This window comes from Oncorhynchus nerka, linkage group LG28, assembly GCF_034236695.1.
Source record: "Oncorhynchus nerka isolate Pitt River linkage group LG28, Oner_Uvic_2.0, whole genome shotgun sequence".
Classification (NCBI taxonomy): Eukaryota; Metazoa; Chordata; class Actinopteri; order Salmoniformes; family Salmonidae; genus Oncorhynchus; species Oncorhynchus nerka.
The window spans coordinates 40809545-40834739 of NC_088423.1; the positions used below are offsets into that span (position 1 = coordinate 40809545).

Sequence of the window (25195 nt, forward strand, 5' to 3'; positions counted from 1 at the left end):
CACTAATTGTGCATTTCTGTAAAGTACAGATCAGGTACCCATGATGTCATTCAGTTACCGGAATTCCATTACCCAGTCAAATCCACTTCACCTACTGTAGTTCAAAAATAAACATGTGTTTTTTTCAAACTCAAGGTGTCATAGCTGACACGGCATTCTTTCTGCAGACATATTTGAATCTTAATTCAAGTAGATATTTAATTAACAGAGTTTTTGAAAGTGTGATTACATAAAAACTGAGGGAGATTTTACCGTAATTCTGTTACCAAACTTTGCATCTACACAGTTCTTCCAGTAAATGTATTTTTGTTAAATGTTCTTTGTAAATTGTTCAAAGTAGTCCTTGTGCATAGAGTTGTGTGGTTTGTTAAACTTTGAAATCAATGGTTTTGTTTGGCATACGTTTTAAAGTGAAAAAGTCCAAGCGTATTTCCGTTAGCATGGAATAGCCCAGTTGTGTCTGGGGAGCACACTACCCACTTAGCTCTGCTGTTGGCTCTGGTGCTCTCTCCATCTGTCTTCCCCATCTTCTATTTCCATCGCTCAATCTCTTCCTCTATCTCTTCCTCTTTATCTCCTCCACACTGCCTGTCTTTTATCAGTTTTATAAAGCCTAAAATGTGGTGTAAAAATAGACAACCTCAGGTATCTGGCTAATTACTGTGTGCACGCGCGTCGGCCTGCTCGCGTGTATGTGTGTGTGACTTTAGTGCTCTTTAAGGTTGTGACAGTGTGTAAGTAATGAGGTGTGTTATTGACAGAGTGGAGTGTCTTCTCAAGTGGACTGAATCTTCCTCTGTCTCTCTCAACCCCCCCCCCCCTCTCTCTATCTCGTCTCTTTCTCTCGTCTCTCCCTCCATCGCTCTCTCTCTCTCTCTCTCTCTCTGCTGGGAATTGTTATTGTCTACGAGCTGTAGGTTTCTTGAAGTCCCACTCAGTAATGAGGATAGGCCCTCCAGACCAGTCTAAGACACGTGAACGCTCCTAAAGAGTGGAGATTAATGTTAGTCCATGTACCCAAGGAGAGTTTGGTTTGCATAGCCAATAATCAATAGAGTGCATGTGTCCTGAGGTTGGTGAACCTACATAATCACCAAAAAGACCAACCGGGCATAGGTTGAGGGAATAGCGAGGCAGAGATGAAGAGAGGAAAGAGCATGTGTGTCATAGAGAGAAATGTGTCAGAGAGCCGCTGAGCTAAATAGAGAGTAGAGAGAGTAGGGAGAGAAGAGCGAGATGGAGGAAGGGAAAAAAGCTAACCATGGTTGAGGAATATGCACACCAGAGGAGAGGAATTAAGAGAGGGGAGGAGGGAGAGGTTGAGGCGGGATGAGTGAGAGACTGAAAGAACGGGATAGATGGTGGGAGAGGGGGAAGGTGAAACCATGCGGGCAACTCAGCATGGCAACAGTTCCGGCGGAAGCAAGGGAGGGAGGGTGGAAGTGCAGACCCTGCCAGAGAGAGAAAAAATGAAAGAGTGAGTGAGAGGGAAAGACAGAAAGACAGACTGTGGCATATTGTATGCCGTTGATGCCATATGGTGGTGAGGTGCCACCCAGAGAGGGCACAGACCACTGCACCTCACCACAGCGGGCACAGACCAACCCTCCTAGCATAGGAACAGAGGAGAGTGACTGAGTATGGGCTAAATAAGAAACACTAAAGTGTTTTTTTTGTCAGTATAATGTAAAGGCAGTTGTCATTATTTTTAACACCCCACCTAAATGCACGCACACACACACACACACACACACACACACAAGCACGTACACACACACACACACACACGCGCACGCACGCACGCACGCACACACACACACACACACACACACACACACACACACACACACACACACACACACACACACACACACACACACACACACACACACACACACACAGAGACTCCTCTCTGTCCTTTATTCTACACCTACAGGGGCCAGCCACAAAGCTGGCACCCTTTACTGCTTTCCAATTTTGCAAATAGCAAAAGGAGGAATCGTTTTTTTTTTCAAGCTCATCTATTATAGGATTGTGAATTTACAGAAATCAATCAGGTGGATGACTCCCCCTGTTTGGAGAAAGGGAGAGGGAGAGGGAGAGGGAGAGGGAGAGGGAGAGAGAGCTTAATTTCTAAATGGCTGCGAAGTGATTTTCTCTCGCTCTTATTTGACACTCCCTCATTGTTTTTTGATTCATGCCCGCTTGCCTTTTGAATATCGATTTGAGAGGAGAGGGTGAGTCAGGAACAGAACCCTTAGTCACTGAAGCTCGATTAGGAGGCATGGGACTGAGTTTATTAGTACAGATATAGAGTATCGGTAAGTCTCATGGATCAGTGGGCTGGTAGGGTTGTGGGTCGGATTCCTGCATGGGGTACATACACTGAGTGTACAAATGCTGGCCAATGTTGATTCCATTTCTTCCCACAGTTGTGTCAAGTTGACTGGAAGTCCTTTGGGTGGTGGACCATTCTTGATACTCACTGGAAACTGTTGAGCGTGAAAAGCCCAGCAGCGTTGCAGTTCTTGACACACTCAAACCAGTCTGCATGGCACGTACTACCATACCATGTACAAATGCACTTAAATATTTTGTCTTGGCCATTCACCCTATGAACAATCCATGTCTCAATTGTCTCAAGGCTTAAAAATCATTCTTTAACCTATTTCATCCCCTTCATCTACAGTGACAGAAGTGGATTTACATCAATAAGGGCCCATAGCTTTCACCTGGATTCACTTGGTCAGTCTATGTCATGGACCATTCAGTGTATATTGGACAGGTGTGTAACCGGTGGCGTGCAAAATGAAGCTCCGACTCCCTAGCCACTATTTTATTTATTAATTTTATTTCACCTTTATTTAATCAGCTAGGCACGTTGAGAACACGTTCTCATTTACAATTGCGGCCTGGCCAAGATAAAGCAAAGCAGTTCTACACATACAACGACACAGAGTTACACATGGAATTAAACAAACATGCAGTCAATAATACAGTAGAAACAAGTCTATATACGATGTGAGCAAATGAGGTGAGATAAGGGAGGTAAAGGCAACACAAAAAAAGGCCATGGTGGCGAAGTAAATACAATATAGCAAGTAAAACACTGGAATGGTAGATTTGCAGTAGAAGAATGTGCAAAGTAGAAATAAAAATAATGGGGTGCAAAGGAGCAAAATAAATAAATACAGTAGGGGGAGAGGTAGTTGTTTGGGCTAAATTATAGATGGGCTATGTACAGGTGCAGTGATCTGTGAGCTGCTCTGACAGCTGGTGCTTAAAGCTTGTGAGGGAGATAAGTGTTTCCAGTTTCAGAGATTTTTGTAGTTTGTTCCAGTCATTGGCAGCAGAGAACTGGAAGGAGAGGCGGCCAAAGGAAGAATTGGTTTTGGGGGTGACCAGAGAGATATACTGTACCTGCTGGAGCGCGTGCCACAGGTGGGTGCTGCTATGGTGACCAGCGAGCTGAGATAAGGGGGGACTTTACCTAGCAGGGTCTTGTAAATGACCTGGATAGTGGGTCATCTACCAAACCCTAGTGGGTTTGGCGACGAGTATGAAGCGAGGGCCAGCCAACAAGAGCGTACAGGTCGCAATGGTGGGTAGTATATGGGGCTTTGGTGACAAAACATATGAAATAAATAAATAATAATAATAAATAATAATATAGTCACTAAATAATAATATAGTCATTAATCAGATTATTTTATCCAAAACGACTATCATTTAATATGTGACCAGTGGCCACTTCTATCCCTCTGTCTCACCCGCTGGATGTGTCCAAGGAAGAGGAGAGACGAACTCAGTGTAACGTTTACTGGCGCTGTTATACACACAATACTGGCGCTGTTATACACACAATACTGGCGCTGTTATACACACAATACTGGCGCTGTTATACACACAAATACTGGCGCTGTTATACACACAATACTGGCGCTGTTATACACACAATACTGGCGCTGTTATACACAGAATACTGGCGCTGTTATACACACAATACTGGCGCTGTTATACACACAATACTGGCACTGTTATACACACAATACGGGCACTGTTATACACACAATACTGGCACTGTTATACACACAATACTGGCACTGTTATACACACAATACTGGCACTGTTATACACACAATACTGGCGCTGTTATACACACAATACTGGCGCTGTTATACACACAATACTGGCGCTGTTATACACACAATACTGGCGCTACTTATACACACAATACTGGCGCTGTTATACACACAATACTGCGCTGTTATACACACAATACTGGCGCTGTTATACACACAATACTGGCGCTGTTATACACACAACAATACTGGCGCTGTTATACACACAATACTGGCGCTGTTATACACACAATACTGGCGCTGTTATACACACAATACTGGCGCTGTTATACACACAACTGTTATACACACAATACTGGCACTGTTATACACACAATACTGGCACTGTTATACACAATACTGGCACTGTTATACACACAATACTGGCGCTGTTATACACACAATACTGGCGCTGTTATACACACAATACTGGCGCTGTTATACACACAATACTGGCGCTGTTATACACACAATACTGGCGCTGTTATACACACAATACTGGCGCTGTTATACACACAATACTGGCGCTGTTATACACACAATACTGGCGCTGTTATACACACAATACTGGCGCTGTTATACACACAATACTGGCGCTGTTATACACACAATACTGGCGCTGTTATACACACAATACTGGCGCTGTTATACACACAATACTGGCGCTGTTATACACACAATACTGGCGCTGTTATACACACAATACTGGCGCTGTTATACACACAATACTGGCGCTGTTATACACACAATACTGGCGCTGTTATACACACAATACTGGCGCTTGTAACGGCGTTCGTCTGTTGAAAGAAGAGAGTCGGACCGAAATGCAGCGTGTAGGTTACTCATGTGCTTAATAAAGGAAATAGCGATACATGAAATAACTGTGAGATACAAAACAACAGACGGAACGTGAAACTATACAGCCTATCTGGTGAATACACAAAGACAGGTACAATCACCCACGAAATACAACGTGAACACAGGCTACCTAAATACGGTTCCCAATCCGAGACAACGAGAAGCACCTGACTCTAATTGAGAACCGCCTCAGGCAGCCAAGCCTAACTAGACACACCCCTAATCAACACAATCCCAATTACTACAAACCCCAATACGAAACACAACATATAAACCCATGTCACACCCTGGCTTACCCAAACATATACCAAAAACACAAAATATAATGACCAAGGCGTGACAGAACCCCCCTAAGGTGCGGACTCCGGGACGCACCTCAAGAGCATAGGGAGGGTCCGGGTGGGCGTCTGTCCATGGTGGCGGTTCTGGCTCGGGACGTGGACCCCACTCCATGAATGTCCTAGTTCCTCCCCTTCGCGTCCTGGGATAATCCACCCTCTCCGCCGACCATGGCCTAATAGTCCTCACCCAGATCCCCACATAACTGAGGAGCCGCTCGTAACAGAGGGGCAGCTCGGGACAGAGGGGCAGCTCGGGACAGAGGGGCAGCTCGGGACAGAGGGGCAGCTCGGGACAGAGGGGCAGCTCGGAACAGAGGCAGCTCGGGACCGAGGGGATGCCCGGGACCGAGGGGATGCCCGGGACCGAGGGGAAGCCCGGGACCGAGGGGAAGCCCGGGACTGTGAGGAATCCCAGTACTGAGATGAAGCTCAGTACTGAGATTAAGCTCAGACAGGTAGTAGGCTCTGGTAAATCCTGGCTGGCTGGCGGAACTGGAAGATTCTGGTTGTCTGGCAGATCTGGAAGAGACTGGTTGTCTGGCAGATCTGGAAGAGACTGGTTGTCTGGCAGATCTGGAAGAGACTGGTTGTCGGGCAGATCTGGAAGAGACTGGTTGTCGGGCAGATCTGGAAGAGACTGGTTGTCTGGCAGATCTGGAAGAGACTGGTTGTCTGGCAGATCTGGAAGAGACTGGTTGTCTGGCAGATCTGGAAGAGACTGGTTGTCTGGCGGATCTGGAAGAGACTGGTTGTCTGGCACTTCTGGCGGATCCTGGCAGACTGGCGGCGCTGGGCAGACTGGCGACGCTGGGCAGACTGGGAGCACTGGCGGCGCTGGGCAGACGGGGAGCACTGGTGGCGCTGGGCAGACTGGGAGCACTGGCGGCGCTGGGCAGACTGGGAGCACTGGCGGCGCTGGGCAGACTGGGAGCACTGGCGGCACTGGGCAGACTGGGAGCACTGGCGGCACTGGGCAGACTGGGAGCACTGGCGGCGCTGGGCAGACTGGCGACGCTGGGCAGACTGGCGACGCTGGGCAGACTGGGAGCACTGGCGGTGCTGGGCAGACTGACAGCTCTGGCTGCTTCATGCAGACTGACAGCACTTGGCAGACTGACAGATCTCTGCAGACTGGCAGCTCAGGCTGCTCCGAACAGGCAGGAGACTCCGGCAGCGCAGGAGAGGATACAGGCTCTGGCTGCGCTGAACAGGCGGGAGACTCCGACAGCGTAGGAGGGAAGGAAGGCTCTGGCTGTGTTGAACAGGCGAGGCGCACTGAAGGCCTGGTGCGTGGTGCTGGAACTGGTGGTATTTGATCGAGGACACGCACAGGAAGCCTGGTGCGGGGAGCTGCTACCAGAGGACTGTTGTGTAGAGGTGGCTCTGGATAGACCGGACCGTGCAGGCGCACTGGAGCTCTTGAGCACCGAGCCTGCCCAAGCTTACCTGGCTCGATGCCCACTCTAGCCCGGCCAATAGGAAGAGCTGGTATGTGTCGCAGCTGGCTCTGCACCCGCACTGGAAACACCGTGCGCTCCATAGCATAACACGGTGCCTGCCCGGTCTCTCTAGCCCAACGGTGAGCACAGGGAGTATGCGCAGGTTTCCTACCTGGCATAACTATTCTCCCTTCTAGCCCCCCCCAATAATTTTTTTGGGGTGACTTTCCGGTTTCCAACCGCGTCGCCTTGCTGCTTCCTCATACCTGCGCCTCTCCCCTTTAGCTGCTTCTATTTCCTCCTTGGGACGGCGATATTCTCCCGGCTGCGCCCAGGGTCCTTTACCGTCTAATTCCTCCTCCCATGTCCAAATCTCCAAATGGTGCAGTCTCTCCCACTGTAACTGTTCTTCACGATTAACAGGGAGAGTAGGCTCAGGTCTGACTCCTGACTCAGCCACTCTCTCTCTGCGCTTTCCCCCGTTACTTTCCGTTTTCGCTCTGTATAGCCGTGCTTTCCTTCTCGAATCCATACATCTATAGCCCTCCTCGCATTGCTGTAGGGAATCCCAGGTGGGCTCCTGCACTCGCTCTGGGTCGTCCGCCCACCTGTCGATTTCTTCCCATGTAGTATACTCCATACTTCTGCTGTCCATAACGTCGTCCTTTAGCTCCTGCCAGTTACCATGCTGCTCGGTCCGTGAGTGGTGGGTGGTTCTGTAACGTCGTTCTTCGTTTGTAGAATGAAGAGAGTCGGACCGAAATGCAGCGTGGTGGTTACTCATGATCTTTTATAAAGGAAACAGCGATACATGAAATAACTGTGAGAAACAAAACAACAAACTGAACGTGAAACTATACAGCCTATCTGGTGAATACACAAAGACAGGTACAATCACCCACGAAATACAACGTGAACACAGGCTACCTAAATACGGTTCCCAATCCGAGACAACGAGAAGCACCTGACTCTAATTGAGAACCGCCTCAGGCAGCCAAGCCTAACTAGACACACCCCTAATCAACACAATCCCAATTACTACAAACCCCAATACGAAACACAACATATAAACCCATGTCACACCCTGGCTTACCCAAACATATACCAAAAACACAAAATATAATGACCAAGGCGTGACAGCGCTGTTATACACACAATACTGGCGCTGTTATACACACAATACTGGCGCTGTTATACACACAATACTGGCGCTGTTATACACACAATACTGGCGCTGTTATACACACAATACTGGCGCTGTTATACACACAATACTTTCAGAATATTAGAATAAGACGCTCTGTATTTGGGCTGTCACTGTCACTGCTCTCATACTCCAAAGGCATGCCTACCTTCCAAATGATAAAATCATCTCCCGACAGAAGGAAGCGCTCTGCTTAAATAAACTGGCACAACCACACCCTTAATTAGCCAGCTAGACGCACTTGGCTGGCGATACAGTGGGATAGAAGGCACTTTACTGGCCACCGGTCACATATGAACTCAAAGTTGCATTGAATAAAAGCATCTGATGAATGCCTATATTATTATTTAGAGTGGTTATAAGGAGGGGCTAGGGAGTAGGGGCTAGGGCTCTATTTTTTATTCAACACTAAATATGCTCCCAGTTCCCCTCAGAGAGAACTATAATCGGAGACCTCTCCCAGCTGATAACATGAGATTCCATTACCCAAAGTCCATTGCAATGGTGCTAGGACATGCTCATCTATGCCCACTCTCCCGTCGAGTGTGAAATAATTTTTAGAGTGATGTTCACCCCCCAATCCTGAAACAGCATCTAGCCTCTTGCACCTAGGCACTTCGTGTAGATCAGAAGGAATTTGACAGGTATAAACTGGGTATAAAATGCTTTACATTGCCCTTTGATTGGCTTGGTACTAGGACTGTTCACCCTATTTCTTATAGCTATCAACATAGGGGCACAACTTTTGTTTTAGAAGTGGGGGGGACATAACTATAAAAAAAATATATTATTCGGATAAACACTATTATTTGGATAAACACCCCAAACACTCCAAACAGCCTACCCGACCGCTCGGAGGCGTCCTCATGGTCCTAAAGCACACCCTTGTCTCGTTTTCTATCACATTCCAATGTCCACTAATGGTGGACAAAAAAATGCAATTTCAGAATGTAGGTCCCGTCCCCTGCATCTCCACATGTGTGATGGGATGTTTCTGGACTCAGGACACTGGCGGTAGATTTGAGGATTTTAACAGGAGTCATTGAGCTGCACAGCTCTATCATACGTGTGTCCCACATGTTAGAGACAAATCACACAGACCCATTGTTCCTCTGGGACATCGTGGGAGTGCGTACTGTATGTGCATGCTTTCATGTGTGTGTTGGAGGATTTACAACCAGCGCTGTCTATAGGGACCAGGGCCATCCTGCCAGGGCTTGATGGAATGGGGGACAGCGTGTGTGTGTGTCCGCAGGACGTTTGTCCATGTTCGGTGGCTGAGATACTACGTCTGTCTCATCATGTCACGCCTTCTAAAGGCCTTCTTTGACTCCCTCCCCCTCGGTTGGAGAGGACTGGGGAAATGATCGAGCTCCACTGCACAGGACTGTGTGAACAGCCACACCATTCACTCTCATTCATTCTCGAGGCAGCGAGGTAGATCTTGCCACCTACATGATCATATCCCCCGAAGTAAGCCCATCTGAAATCTACATTCTCAGTATGCCTATTGGCTGTGTGTATTTACAGGTTTGCATACAGTGATGTACAGTACGCTTTGTTGTAGCTACAGTAGTCCTAGAGTCTCAGCAAGCTCTCTTGTGTTGCATGGCTTAATTATTATATGCAATGCTTTATGCTAATGTTGTTTCCCCAGATTCAATTGTTGACCCGATTTGTTTAAAAACACACTTGGACTAATTTGCATTTCACAAAGGGGTTATTTTTATTTCCTAAAAGAGAGAAAGTTCTGAATGGTGTGACGCAAAGGGAAATGTGTGTGTGTGTGTGTTTCTCTGTGTGCGTGTCTTTGCGTTCAATTGTGTGTGTTTGTTCTGGTGGAAGTAAAACTTGGGCTCACTTTGGTTTAACCTTGTATCGCATTTATGCATCTGTGTTTTCTAGCTTTTCTTAATGAGCTCCTGTCAGACAGTCTCTCCTGACTCTTGAAAGATGAGCGCTCTCTCAGATCTCCTCATAAATACATAGTTCTCGCTCTATTTCTCTCTCTCTTCATCTCTGTTCACTCTTAAAGATGTTCTTCATTTATCGCTCAAAAACATTCAACAGTGTTGCGCAATCTAATGGAGATTTAAGTTGAAAGTTTACCCGTCCGAGCGAGAGAGTTCGCCAGAGTAGTTGAGTCGCTCATCTCCTTCCCGTAATTGATTGGTGAAAGGAATGTTATGAATCCATACTCTCACCTATTCAACTGCGTTTAAGCGGTGGTTACCTCAGAGGGGAGTAAAGAAGGATACATATCTAAATGATTCAAACCGGGCCTTAGCAATGGAAACGGGGCTTGTGACAGTGTGATTACGTGAGAGTCATGGAGCTGAGGATATGAACCCTGAGGAGACAGAAGCAGCAGGTGACCCCTGTCTGACCTTTAGGGCCAATAGATACCAGAGATTAGGCCCGGGGCGCTGCGAGGAAGACAGCATGGGATGGGAAGTGGTTTTGTATTTTTGTGTGTAAGTGCGAGTGTGTGTGCGTGTGTGTAAGTGCCGGTGTGAGTGAGTGTGTGTTGAAGTGTGTGTGTTGAAGCGTATGCATTTACAGGGATAAGACACAGGAATACAGGGATGTCACTGTTGGTGGGATAGTCCAGGGAGGAGGATGTGTTTGAAGGTATGATAGGGGAACAGTTTGTTTTGTGACACCAGTAGTACAGTGAACAATGTGGATATTTAGCCTAAGGCCTTTTGGATGTTTGATGCAGTCAGTTGTTTGTGACCTCCTGTCCTCTTGGGAAGTGCAGGTTTTAAGGCTGGTTTTATGGGGGAGGAGGCTACACCAATGACACCCTGTCTGTAAGTAAAGATAATACATCTAACTCTACCGATAGTATTTGAATGTTACAGTATTTTGGAAGCTACTATCTGCTCTGTATTTGTTTCTGACTAAATATGTTTATAATTGATTATGGATGTACTGTATCTACAACTGTATACTGCCTATTATCACGTTACAACAAATGTACCTTGACTATAAGCATTTGAAAATAGCTCATATTAACAGCATTTATAAATGACATACAGATACTTTCATAAAACATACATAGGTGGTAATATGTATTACTAAACATACTATAAGCATTCCTAATAGCCAATGGCTGTTTACAATATACCATATAAATGCATCTATAGTATAACGTGTTGAATCCTGTCTCATGCTTTGGCCTGGTTCAGCAGTGTCAGGTTGGTGCAGTTGCGAGACAGACAGAATGTTAGAAGGAAACCAAACAGGGAGCTCTGTGTGCAGTGCGCTGACAGATTCATATACATTTTAAACGTCTGTCGTCTGTATAATGTTTTTATTATATGCCATGCGATATGTACATACTGTATCATATGGTCACTGTCGGATTCTCCAAAACGGGAACTTTTCAGGAAATGTAAAAAAAACTGCCTTATTGTCCCATTAACGAACGTATAATTATGAAACCTCAGAATCTATTTTGAATACATTTTGGCAAAAAGGAAGTTATCAGGTTTTCATCCGATTATGTGAAGATGTGTGAAGACAATTTAATGCTGGGAGAATTCATTCATGTGGCAAAGTTAATGCTTCAAATGCTTTGGCAAGGTCTTAAAATATGTAACGTTGGCTACCTTTGCACCTTTCCCCCCCCTCCTGTTCTCTCAGAGGTATCCAGCAGCAGTTGTCCAGCTACAGGGAGACGGTGAGGCGGGTGGGGGAGGAGACGCGTCGGCAGACCACCACGGGCCAGCATCGGGACGACGCGCCCACTTGTGGCATCTGCCACAAGACCAAATTCGCTGATGGCTGTGGCAACCTCTGCTCCTACTGCCAGATCAAGTTCTGTGCCCGCTGTGGGGGGAGGGTGTCCCTGCGCTCCAACAATGTAAGGCAATGTATACACACACACACACACACACACGCACGCACGCACGCACGCACAGACACATGCCCCCTGTTTACTCCACTTTCACTGACAATGTGTAGTCTAAGTGTTTGTGCTCAGGTGGAGGAAAGGTGCTGGGCCAGATTAGCTGTAGAGTGTGTGTGTGTTGGGGGGAGGGGAGGGGGGGTTAGCATTGGCTGCAGCAGTGTGTTACCCCGGTAGAGGCTGGTAAAGGTTAATTTGGAATCAGACAGGGACTGGGTTGTGGGGGACCTCTGTGTTCCCCCCGGGGATCAGACCCGGGGCTAGAGACACAGTGGAGTTGTGGGGGCTCCATGCAGGAAGCCCACCCGGCCACCCACAGTGTGATATTTAATTTAATTTAACCACACACACACACACATCATGCATTCTAATTAGGTAGCCCTAATGAGCACAATGTGGAGAGGCCACTGTGTGTGAGAGAGGGGAGATAATTGTGGGGGGCTTTTAAACAGGGATTACCTACCTGTTGAGTCCCCCCCCACCTCCACCATCTCAACTCATAATCAATCAGGCATGTGCTGCTGTTAAGGAAGTTTGTGGATAACCTCATTTTGATTTGCATGAAATCACATCTGTCACCATAAAGTTTGTGCTCTCAAGCAGGTTTTAGAATTTTCCTAGATGTGTCCTCATCTCCCCTTTTCTCTCTTTCCCTATTTCCCTCCATCTCTGTTGATTTCTCTCTCATATGCCACCTGGATGCTGACAACAGGAGGAGAAAGTGGTGAGTGTTTCCTCTTTCTGTGAAGGCATACAGTATGTGGTTTCGTGAACTCCATTTGCACCCAGAACTTTTGCAGCATTTGTACAGTATCCTGTTCTTTATTACAGACTCATTAAGACCTTAAAGGGATAGTGTGAGATTTTGGTAATTAAGCCCATTTTCTACTTAGTCAGAGTCAAATTAACTCATGGATAACATTATTATGTCTCTGCATGCAGCTGGAAAAAAGTTGCTAACTAGTGTTAGCGCAAGCTAGAGGTTAACAGGAACATGACTCCCGTAGGATTCTGGCAGGAATGGGAGTCAAGTTCTAGAGTCAAGTTCAGGACAAGATGGAACAGCATCAACAGGCCACAGGAACAGGCAGTACTTGTTCATGTGTAGAGCATTTCATAAAAAAACCACAACTGTGTAGGCTAGGCCTAATATAGTTTTGCTCACTAAAAATCAGTGGAGGCTGGTGGGAGGAGCTAAAGAAAAAGAGGGCAATTTTTACCCCTTCCCACGGCTCACTCTCATAATTACAGTATCTCCAGTTCTAGCCCGTCACTATAGGCTACCTCAGATGCCAATGAAGCCTTTAATAGAGGAATTGCAATGTCTTGTTGCAGCCAAAGAGCCAACACTAACGTTGACATTAGAGCCAAGGAAAGAGCGATGTTTTAGCTACATTTGATGGAGTAAACTGCTTGTAAAATATGCTGCGGTTTTTAATCAAATAGGCTACCAACCGGAGAGCCGGACAATAGCTGCTCTATCCCCAACAACTTTACAGTCAAGCCCAATTGTTGGCATATTTAACTGAACCCGTGCCATCTGAGGTGAAGAGTGAAACTTATGCAGTACTGCCACTCAGGTTTAAAAAATATATAATTATGTTCATGTAGTAAATGTTAATGCATTGCAAATGTTAATGTGTTGTAAATGTTAAAGTGTTGTAGATGTTAAAGTGTTGTAAATGTTCATGAACTCAGCAAAAAAAGAAAGGTCCTCTCACTGTCAACTGCGTTCATTTTCAGCAAACTTAACATGTGTAAATATTTGTATGAACATAACAAGATTCAACAACTGAGACATAAACTGAACAAGTTCCACAGACATGTGACTAACATAATAATTTAATAATGTGTCCCTGAACAAAGGTGGTGGGGGGGGGGTCAAAATCAAAAGTAACAGTCAGTATCTGGGGTGGCCACCAGCTGCATTAAGTACTGCAGTGCATCTCCTCCTCATGGACTGCACCAGATTTTCCAGTTCTTGCTGTGAGATGTTACTCCACTCTTCCACCAAGGCACCTGCAAGTTCCCGGACATTTCTGGGGGGGAATGGCCCTAGCCTTCACCCTCCGATCCAACAGGTCCCAAGATTTCTCAATGGTATTGAGATTCGGGCTCTTCGCTGACCATGGTAGAATACTGACATTCCTGTCTTGCAGGAAATCACGGACAGAACGAGCATTATGGCTGGTGGCATTGTCATGCTGGAGGGTCATGTCAGGATGAGCCTGCAGGAAGGGTACCACATGAGAGAGGAGTATGTCTTCCCTGTAACGCACAGCGTTGAGATCGCCTGCAATGACAACAAGCCCAGTCCGATGATGCTGTGACACACCGCCCCAGACCATGGCTGACCCTCCACCTCCAAATTGATCTGGCTCCAGAGTACAGGCCTCGGTGTAATGCTCATTACTTCGACGATATACGTGAATCCGACAATCACCCCTGGTGAGACAAAACCGCGACTCGTCAGTGAAGAGCACTTTTTGCCAGTCCTGTCTGGTCCAGCAACGGTGGATTTGTGCCCATAGGTGACGTTGTTGCCTGTGATGTCTGTGATGCCTGTGATGTCTGGAGAGGACCTGCCTCTTTAAGGATTCACCCGTGAGGCCATGTGCTAAACAGAGGGAGTATGGTTGTGTACTAAAAACCAAAGATTTCAAGTCTAAAGGCTGTTTTATACTACGTCTGTCGACATGTCTGTCGACAGTTATCGCAGTGACATCATGGACATTCTATTGTCATTTGACATCAACAAGCCCTCAGTCCAGCCTCTCTCAGCATATTGCGGACAGTCTGAGCACTGATGGAGGGATTGTGCGTTCCTGGTGTAACTCGGGCAGTTGTTGTTGCCATCCTGTAGCTGTCCCACAGGTGTGATGTTCAGATGTACCGATCCTGTGCAGGTGTTGTTACACGTGGTCTGCCACTGCAAGGACAATCAGCTGTTCGTCCTGTCTCCCTGTAGCGCTGTCCTAGGCGTCTCACAGTACAGACACTGAAATGTATTGCCCTGGCCACATCTACAGTCCTCATGCCTACTTGCAGCATGCCTAAGGCACGCAGATGGGTAGGGACCCTGGGCATCTTTCTTTTGGTGTTTTTCAGAGTCAGTCGAAATGCCTCTTTAGTGTCCTAAGTTTTCATAACTCTGATCTTAATTGCCTACTGTCTGTAAGCTATTAGTGTCTTTACAACCGTTCCACAGGTGCATGTTCATGAATTGTTTATGGTTCATTGAACAAGCATGGGAAACAGTGTTTAAACCCTTTACAATGAAGATCTGTGAAGTTATTTGGATTTTACGAATTATCTTTAAAAGACAGGGTCCTGAAAGTGGGACATTTCTTTATTTGCTGAGTTTATGTGTGCAGTGCTCCGCTGTAGGCTGATGCTGAGCAGACCATCCGACTGGGGTCTCAGTCCTCATCCTCCAGCTTAATCAATCTATATTTAGGTAATTTAGAATGCGCTCTTTTATCCAGATCGACTTAGTCTTACAGTCAGTGCATTTTATTGAGATAGGTAAGACAACCCCACATCACAGTCGCATATTGCATTACTGAAATCATTTTCAACAGGCTTACTTCCTAAACAAACACAATAACCTACATATTTCTGCGCGCAAAAATGAGCACAGGACAGGACGGGAGTGATTTTTATTGGAAAGGTAAAGGAAAGTTCTGGGCTTAAAGAACTGTCGCAGGATCAGGATAGTACAGGAAAGTAACAGACAGGACAAGACGCGACAGGAAAGAGTTTTCACTCCTGTGTCAACCTCTAACGCAAGCTAGCTGTACCTGTAGACTTCCAATCATTGTGCTAACGCTAGTAAGAGACAGCTTGCCGAAACAATCTTGAACTTCCTTCAAACTGCATGCAGAGACATAAAATGGCATCCATGTGTTCATTTGCCTCTTGGTAAGTAGAAAAAGGGCTTACTTGCCAAAATCTCGCACTATCCCATTAAGATATGTAGCCAAGAAGAAGGTAGAACCACTTCCAGTGTCAACCAATAGTACTCCACTAACTCTCACTAGACCGCTAGTAACATACCGTACACCAACACCGTTAGGTATTACTCCAGGCATGCCTTTTACACCTTACAGCACTCACACTTTTCGGTTGAGTTTAAAAGCTTACATGCCCTTGGCCCTTTCCCTCAGTGGAGCTGCCAAACTATCACTTTGTTGGTACTTGGCTCAGTGGTGCTCTGGGCTTCCAACAATGCATTAGAGTACTGTAGACACTAGTCCAACCCCCCCTACAGCACCGTACAACAACACTAACTCTAATGAGGCTTTGGCAGTAAGAGTCTGTTTCTTGAGTAGTATGTGTAAACACTGTGTATTACCTGTGCAGCCCCTATGTACTGACTACATAGCCTTGAGTATAAGTTGTGGGCACCCTGCATATAGTTTGTATAACCCCAATTTCTAACCTATGCTGCCCTCTGTATCTATTTGAAGACCCAGATGGGGTTTTAAAAAAGAGAAAGACCCTGTGTTGAGACTACGTGTCCCCTTAGCAATGGTCATCAAAATTGTTAAAAGGTTTTTATAATAATTATAATAAATACTACTGTTGAATGCACTCGTATATGCATTTTGTTATAGTATCAGGTGTTTAAAAAAATATGTGTAAAATGACACATGGCACATTTGCATAAATATGCCAGTTGTGTTTGCATATATGAATATATTAACATAAAGGGGTGGGACAAGGCTGCAACCACCAAAAACTTGCTCTGTCTATCCTATCTGCACTCACCTGCGCTGTCTAGACTGCATCATTATTTACTGTTGTTGTCGCATTCTCTTGCATAATTCAACAAGTCTGTCAATAGCAGGATGCCATCGGATTAAAGGTTAACACACTTAGCTCTAGATAACATCCAAACATACTTTACATTGTTTGCAAGATCAGTGATAATATCACTGTATTCCGAGTGTCCATTTTAGGAAGTTTCTTTCATTTCAGCGCATCTAATTTGTAAACATTTTAACTGTGTTAAATTATAACTTTTTTTCAATTCCACAAAAAATTCTCAGCCCTCAAAATAAAGTTACCCATCTTCTCTTTCTTGTGACGTAAATGTTGAGACGGTGCATTAAATCGCTGACAAAGCGTTCTTTTCCATTCAGTTGTACAACAATGTATTCCATAGAGCCAATTTCTGCCATTACCGGGGTGTGTTTGACAGGTCATTACAAACATTTCCGTAGTCGTAGCGCTAAAGGGAGAAAAAAAAGTCCGGCACAAGTAAGAGTATGAAAGAGTCACAGGAGTCAAATGAAAGCAGTCAATCCAGCGAGATTTAAGTGACAAATTGAATTTGCACCCCTCAAACACAGGAAATCCATGACTGAAAAAAGCAGACCCTCAGGTGGGCAGGGCATGCACGTTGCTAATCCTTTATGTATGGCCTATAGTAAGTATGTGGCCACTGTTTGCATAACCCATATGTGACGGACCAGTCTCGATTCGGTCTTATGTAGCAAAAATTGAAATCGTTTTTTTTTTTACATTGGATTAAAGCAGAGACTCAGAGCTAGAAAATGGTATATCATACACTACAGTTGAGGAACAATGGGAAAGTAATACTGCTTTGAGAGTTGATGAACTTCTAAATCCCACTTTTGAGAAAATGTCCCTTGAATGTTTTGGTACACCTATTGCAATGCGCTCTTTGTCTACACCATTTCAGCGTCGTTCACACCCTCTTAAGCCTTAGCCCCGCCCATCTCTTTAAGGATTCAGGCGTGAGGCCATGTGCTAAACAGAGGGAGTATGGTTATGTACTAAACAACCAAAGATTTAAAGGCTGTTTTATACTACGTCTATCGACATGTCTGTAGACAGTTATCGCAGTGACATCAGGGACATTCTATTGTCATTTGACATCAAACTTGTCATTGTCGTTATGAAAAAGTATAAAAACAAAAACGACAGGCATCATGACATCAGCAGCCTGGTGGTCCAAAATAGCATAACTGGTGTATTTTAATACCAATAAACCCATCTGTTTAAACATTTATTTAGCATATGTCAATCTAGCAAACCAGGCAACTAAAAGCAACATTGTAAACAATATGTTGGTTAGTTTGTAGGTTGTTAGTTAGCTAGCTAACATTAAGTTAACTGGCTAGCCAGTTCAAATAATGACCATATCATATACTGTAGCTGACAATGTCTTAACTTTAGCCAATTTGCGTTCATTATTACAGTTAATGGCAAGTTAATGGCAAGCTAATTACAGAAAATATCTTAGTTGTGAGTGTGACAGAATAAAAACAGGGTATTCTACCGGAATTGTTTAAAACTTGGACACTGTCTTGTTAGCTCAATGTTATATCCTAAATTTGACGTTTGTGCAGGTCATGTTGCTTTTCACATTACTGTCTCTAGTAAACACACACTATATCAAATAAAATCTAAGTTTATTTGTCACATGTACAGAATACAGAAGGTGTAAACGGTACAGTGAAATGGTTACTTACATAGTGGAGTCTTTTGTTTAGACATGTAGCTAGCTAGCTAAACAATGAACCATAATCCCAATTGATAATGTTACTAAACTGCATGAAGCTGCATGTAGCTAAAGCTAACCAACTAAGTTCAATGTTAGCTAGTTAGCTAAAATTAGGCTATAACTAGCAATGCAAATGGCTCTGAGAAACAAATAATATTACTACACAGATCATACACGTAATGTTAGCTAGCAAGCCAGCCAGCTAACATTAGCTAGCTAGCTAACAGTATCCACATTGAAAACAAAATGAAAATGTCTTTCTGACAAAAGTATAAACATATAATAACTGAATATGTAGCTAGCTACACGCTCTTACCTGTATCGTATATGGAATAATGCTCCATCTCTGTCACGGATGTCATGGTTGCCCTTTGTTTGAAGATGTAATCCGGAGACATGTGTTTTATACAACAGCCTTCTGTGTGTTTTCTTTTCGACTCCCTCTGCATATTTGCAATCAAACGGCAGAATTTTCTCAATCTGCTTAGCTATCATACTCTGCTTCCACGGCACATTCCACTGACTTCAAAACTCCATGAAGTGAAGCGCATTAGCGACACTTTTGCAGTTATTCATGATGTCATTCAAAATAGCATTGTTAGAAACAATTACCTACACATACTGAGCAGCTCATGTTATAGACAGAAGGATGCTACATGGCAGACCAATCCAAACTCATCTCTCGCCATATCCAGCCCATCCATTATGTCAGCCCATCATAGCTAGTGGAAAGGTTCCTGGCTTTTTCTGTGGCTAAACCAACTGGGCTTGTAATTTAACAATTTTATTCATATTTACAGATGGCATACAAGTTTGTTTTTAATGCACTTGAAATATCAAATGTTCCAGAAGGCATTTCTGCCCCAACAAACGAACAAATTTTGATAAAAAACATGATACATTTTTACATTCAAATGCCTGTCCTTTGAAGTAGTGACGCGCGGCGTACGCCAAGTTTCATGAAATGAGTCACATATGTGTCATGGCTAATGATAAGCAGTGCTCATTGTCTACACTAATGGCAGATCTAACAGTGAAAATCTGTGTTTGTGCTGAAGCCAAGTGTTTCTCGCAGAAACACTGTTTTCGATGTCTGATTCCTCTTCCAAGACAGTAAGCGCTCTCTCCCCTTCCTCTCTTTCTCTTCCCTTCATATTGTAACATCCAAGGCTATGTTTTTAGAATGTGTTGATTGGGCTATAAAACAGACTGTTTAAAAAAAAATTCAGGCACTGTAGTAGTATTTCATCACCGTGACAATGTAGTCATATCACTGTTTGATACTCTCTTGGGGTAGCATTCAGTGTGTGTGTGTACCCAATGTCTCTCCCTGCAGCAATTTGGTAGTGGCTGAGAAATCAGTAGTCCCCTGAAATCAACAGCGCCTCATGATTACTATGGATCACAGTCTCTAGCCTCCCTCCGCTCTGCCGTTCATTCACCTCATGGAAATGTCTCATTGACTGGGACATGACACAGAGCTATCTCTCAGTATCCTGATTTTGTTTCAAACATACAGATACAACACATGCCGTTACCTACCCTACACACATCACATTTTATGAAGCCTATGTTTCACATGATATATAAAATGACCCTCAAAGGACCTGTATATTTTGGATCAATTCAAATGAAACCTAATTTGATCAATTTAACAAACAGATTGGTTGAGAAAGCAGACTCATACTTTCCTGAAGGACACAAAAAAATTGAACCAGCCCACGAGGAGGGTGAAAGCCTACACACTTATCTAAGGACAATGTTGTGCCCCTCCCCCTCCCCAAGTGCAGCACAGAGACATCTAGTGGAGACAGATAGAAGTACAGTAGACTTACTCTCCTCCAATGCATTACAGTAGTAAAGGGGCACTGAAGAGATAGCGTGTGTGTGTGTGTGTGTGTGTGTGTGTGTGTGTGTGTGTGTGTGTGTGTGTGTGTGTGTGTGTGTGTGTGTGTGTGTGTGTGTGTGTGTGTGTGTGTGTGTGTGTGTGTGTGTGTGTGTGTGTGTGTGTGTGTGTGTGTGAGGGCACAATGAAACATAAACACACTCCCAGTGTGAGTGAGTAAAGACCTGTCCCATATATTATATATTTATATGGATTATATATTACACACACTCACATTCATAGATCTATTGAGGACTCAAAGTAAATTATTTACACTATTGACTGTGTGTATGTGTTTGTGTTTATGTGTGGATGGGTCTGCGTGTGATATAATCGGGGTCCTCATTTACTGTGACAGTGTGTGTATGTTCTGTGTGTATGTGTTTTTTGTTTCTGTGTGGATGGGTCTGCGTGTGATATAATTGGGGTCCTCATTTACTGTGACAGTGTGTGTATGTTCTGTGTGTATGTGTTTTTTGTTTCTGTGTGGATGGGTCTGCGTGTGATATAATTGGGGTCCTCATTTACTGTGACAGTGTGTGTATGTTCTGTGTGTATGTGTTTTTTGTTTCTGTGTGGATGGGTCTGCGTGTGATATAATTGGGGTCCTCATTTACTGTGACAGTGTGTGTATGTTCTGTGTGTATGTGTTTTTTGTTTCTGTGTGGATGGGTCTGCATGTGATATAATTGGAGTCCTCATTTACTGTGACAGTGTGTGTATGTTCTGTGTGTATGTGGGCATGTGTCTTGGTGGGTAACATTAAGTTTTTCTGCGTGTGTTTGCTTGCGTAGGTGTGTGCACGTGGGTGTGTGTGACTGAGGAGGGTTTCTGGGTGTGATGATATACATTCTCATTAACCCCAATGGACACTAATCTCCTTTGCGGCACTCTTTCACCCTGACCTAGGATTTATAGCCTGCTGAATTATGGGTAGTGCATTGATGTTGCCGCCTCCATACATCATCTATTTCACCTGTGAGGATACGCTGACAGCAGTGACTCACTACTCATGGTCATTTTGCCTGTCCTCTTCGCACTAGTCAATGGAGACAAGATCATAGCCCATTACATTATAGCACAGTGCATCATATAGATGGTGCAGGGGCCTGCTGGGAAGGCTAGAGCAGGGTTTCTCAATCCAGGGCGTGCACATGTCTGATTCAACTATTTGAGGGCTTGGCGAGTAGCTGATTAATCAGGTGTGTTAGTGCTGGGCTAGAACCAAAACCTGCATCCCGGTTCCCCACAGCCCCACCAAGAGGCTCTGATGTCAGAGTGATCACTCCTAGATTGGATGTTAATTATGATGCAGCCAAATGTTGTAGCTGATCATTTGTTTGATAATGAGTTAGCCACTGATACTCCACCCCCTTGGGGGTCTGAGACACCCCTCTAGGTGGAAACCAGTCATTTACCAGAAAATGCTGCACAATAAAAACAATACAGGTTCATTTGGTTCTTCCATTTCTGCTTGTATCTGGATGTTGTAGCTATGCATGTAACTACTGTATAAGTGTTAAAAAAAACTCTTCCCCTGCACTAGAGTTGCTTACATTTATTCCAAGTCTGCTGCAGTGGGAAGGATACTCTGCCTTGGAGGTGGGAAGTGTCTGTTTACAGTTCACACCTCTGACCTCTCATGGGATCCTTGACCTGCCAATCATCCCCCTTGACCTTGCCCACCTTGGCCTTGAGCCAATAGGAACTTTAGGCCATCCCATCCCGGGGTCCAGTGAGTAAGCTACTCTACGGCAACTGGACATTTCCATCGGCTCTTTTCTGCCAAAGGATTCTGAACTCTGAACCTCCCTGGTGTGATGTGAATGCGTCGATGATGATAAACCATTCGTTCAACTACACCATGAAGCTGTGTATGTCTGAGGCAATAAAAGGGTTGAACTTGAGTCTGTGTCCTGATCGTCACTGTGCCTCTAACCGGGAATCCAGAGTGATTGTCCCTTATCTAAAGCGGCACCTTCATTTTCGAGTCCATCACCAGTTGGTGGCGCTGTTTTTCAATGAGCAATCTCTTTCATAGAACACTACTCTGCTGTTCCACTACAGAGACCTTTAGTTGACACATACCTGAAGACAGAGAACGGGGATTCCCACAGTGGAATGTCATAACATGCGGTAACTATGGTTACACAGCGGGTTAGTCTCTCCAGGAACCAGCAGCGATACAATAGCAGATGAAAGATTTCAGCACTATTCATTGTTATTTCACACACACACACACTCACACACACACACACACACACACACACACACACACACACACACACACACACACACACACACACACACACACACACACACACACACACACACACACACACACACACAATGCAGTCACACCACGCACGCAGTGAAGAACCAAAACACATCCACTGAATTATCTAATGAAATATGTATGCTCACGAAAAAATCAACGTGATCTGTGGTGAAGCCAATCCCTCTCTCTCTCTCTCTCTCTCTCTCTCTCTGGGGGTTTCTTCTGGACATATTACATTCTGCTTCCCCCTGTCTCTCTCTCTCTTGGTCTCAATCTCTGTCTCTGAGGGTTTCTTTTGGTCATGTGACATGTTGCTGTTAGGAATGAGAGTGTGTGAAAAGGCTTTGTGTTTGCTGCAATCTGTCAGACTGTGACTCCATCCATCCGACTGGCGGCCTCCTATCAGAGGGAGATCTAATACCAGGACTTCTTCTGGATTATCTGGGGCTTCCATGGGAAAAACAGAAGTTCTTAGAGTCCTGCACTCTGCCTCTCAAATGTTGTTCATTTGTAATGGTGTCGCATTTTCAATGTTGGCCAAATGGATTGTTAGGATTTAGATCGTCAGGATTTTGTATTGCGACTCTGAACTTTTGTCTCTCTTTGTACTTTTGTCTCTCTTTCTCTCTCTCTCTCTCTCTTTCTCTCTCTATCTCTCTCACAATTTCAATTCAATTTCAATTTAAGGGCTTTATTGGCATCGGAAACATATGTTAACATTGCCAAACGCAAGTGAGGTAGATAATAAACAAAAGTGAAATAAACTAAACAAATTAACAGTCAACATTACATTCACAAAAGTTCCAAAATAAGAAAGTACAAAAGGGAATATAACGCACACACACACGCACGCACGCACGCACGCACGCACACACACACAAATGCATCTCTAATCCTGTACTGCAAGGATTCATTGTGAGTCCGACCCGGTTAGTGTGTGTGTGTGTGTGTGTGTGTGTGTGTGTGTGTGTGTGTGTGTGTGTGTGCGTGCGTGCGTGCGTGCGTGCGTGCGTGCGTGCGTGCGTGCGTGCGTGCGTGCGTGCGTGTGTGTGTGTGTCAGTAGTAGTAAAACTGTGTTTGGTGTCAGATGTTATGTGTCACATGCTGTGTCTGACTAGGGTTTTGAAATGGAACACGTTGTTTGGTATTGGAGTGGTTGTTTATACTGAAAGAAGATGGAAAACAAGAGGGAGAGATGGAAAGTAAGAGGGAGATGGAAAGTAAGAGAGCATAGCCTTCCTATTGAGAGAGGCCGCCGTAGATGGCCTGTCTTCTCTTGAGAGCCAGGTCCATGTGCACACTGCCCACAAAAATGTGGATACTGAGCTGCACTTCCTAACCTCCTGCCAAATGTATGACCATATATGAGACACATATTTCCCTCAGATTACACAGACCCACAAATCCAATTTTGATAAACTCTCATATCTATTGGGTGAAATACTAGTGTGCCATCACAGCAGAAGGATGTGTGACCTGTTGCCACAAGAAAAGGGCAACCAGTGAAGAAAAAAACACCATTGTAAATACAACCAATATTTATGTTTTTTTATTTTCTCTTTTGTACATTAACCATTTGCACATCGTTACAACACTGTATATAGCCCTTTGCCATTTAAAATGTCTCTATTCCTTTGGAACGTTTGTGGGTATAATGTTACTGTTCATTTTGAATTGTTTATTTCACTTTAGTTTATGATCTATTTCACTTGCTTTGACAATGAAAACAAGTTTATCATGCCAATGGAGCCCTCTGAATTTAAATGAGAGAGCGACAGAGAGGGAGAGAGAGCTGGAGGAGAACACAAAGGCACTTACACATTTAAGCTGTTCTAGGTAGTCATGAACTGTTATGAATGCTTATAGTACATTCTAATCATGTACTATAGACGATACTAAGCACTAAAGACAGGTGACTTATGAAAGTGTCACCCACAGACATTCAACTGGGAGTCAGTGCCACTATAGCTGACGAGCAAAGCTGGCTGTCGTGTGATAAACTAGGACGGCAGCAATGGCGATGGCGGGAGGCATATGCGACTGTGCGTCCATGGAGAGTGCGTTCTGTTGGAGAGCTGCCTCGTCAGGGAGTGTGTATGTGTGTGTGTGTGTGTGTGTGTGTGTGTGTGTGTGTGTGTGTGTGTGTGCGTGTGTGTGTGTGTGTGTGTGCATGTGTGTGTGTGTGTGCATGTGTGTGTGTGCGTGTGTGTGTGTGTGTGTGTGTGTGTGTGTGTGTGTGTGTGTGTGTGTGTGTTCTGGCACTATGGAGCAGCAGCAGCAGGCAGGGTGGGAGATCAGTGCTTGGTTCTGGCAGGAATCGGTTGCTTAGGTCTGGCAGCAGGGATCGGTGGGCTGGTGAATATCTTCAGCAAAGCACTGCTCCATTGGGGGAGTTGTTGGCTTTTTCGTGTGTGTGTGTGTGTGTGTGTGTGTGTGTGTGTGTGTGTGTGTGTGTGTGTATGTGTGCGTGCGTGCGTGCGTGCGTGCCTTTCCTCTTCCCTGATGGTACTGGGCGGATGGTAGGATAAATATAGCTGCGTTGGTGTGAGGCTGTTTTCTCCTCGTCTTTAATCAAAAGCAATCTGGAGGAGTAGAGAGGGGGAGAGAAAGAGAGAGGGGAAGAG

At 44.8% G+C, this 25195-nt stretch overlaps 1 protein-coding gene across 1 annotated transcript in view; it reads left to right on the forward strand.

Annotated features, from left to right (window-relative positions):
• The window catches only part of LOC115113230 (regulating synaptic membrane exocytosis protein 1-like), a 73993-nt gene that overhangs the window by 12264 nt on the left and 36534 nt on the right, over window positions 1–25195 (forward strand). Inside the window, exon 3 of the mRNA XM_065012798.1 lies at window positions 11612–11831. Within this exon, the coding sequence (XP_064868870.1) occupies window positions 11612–11831 (220 nt within the window). The remainder of the gene's footprint in view (window positions 1–11611; window positions 11832–25195) is intronic.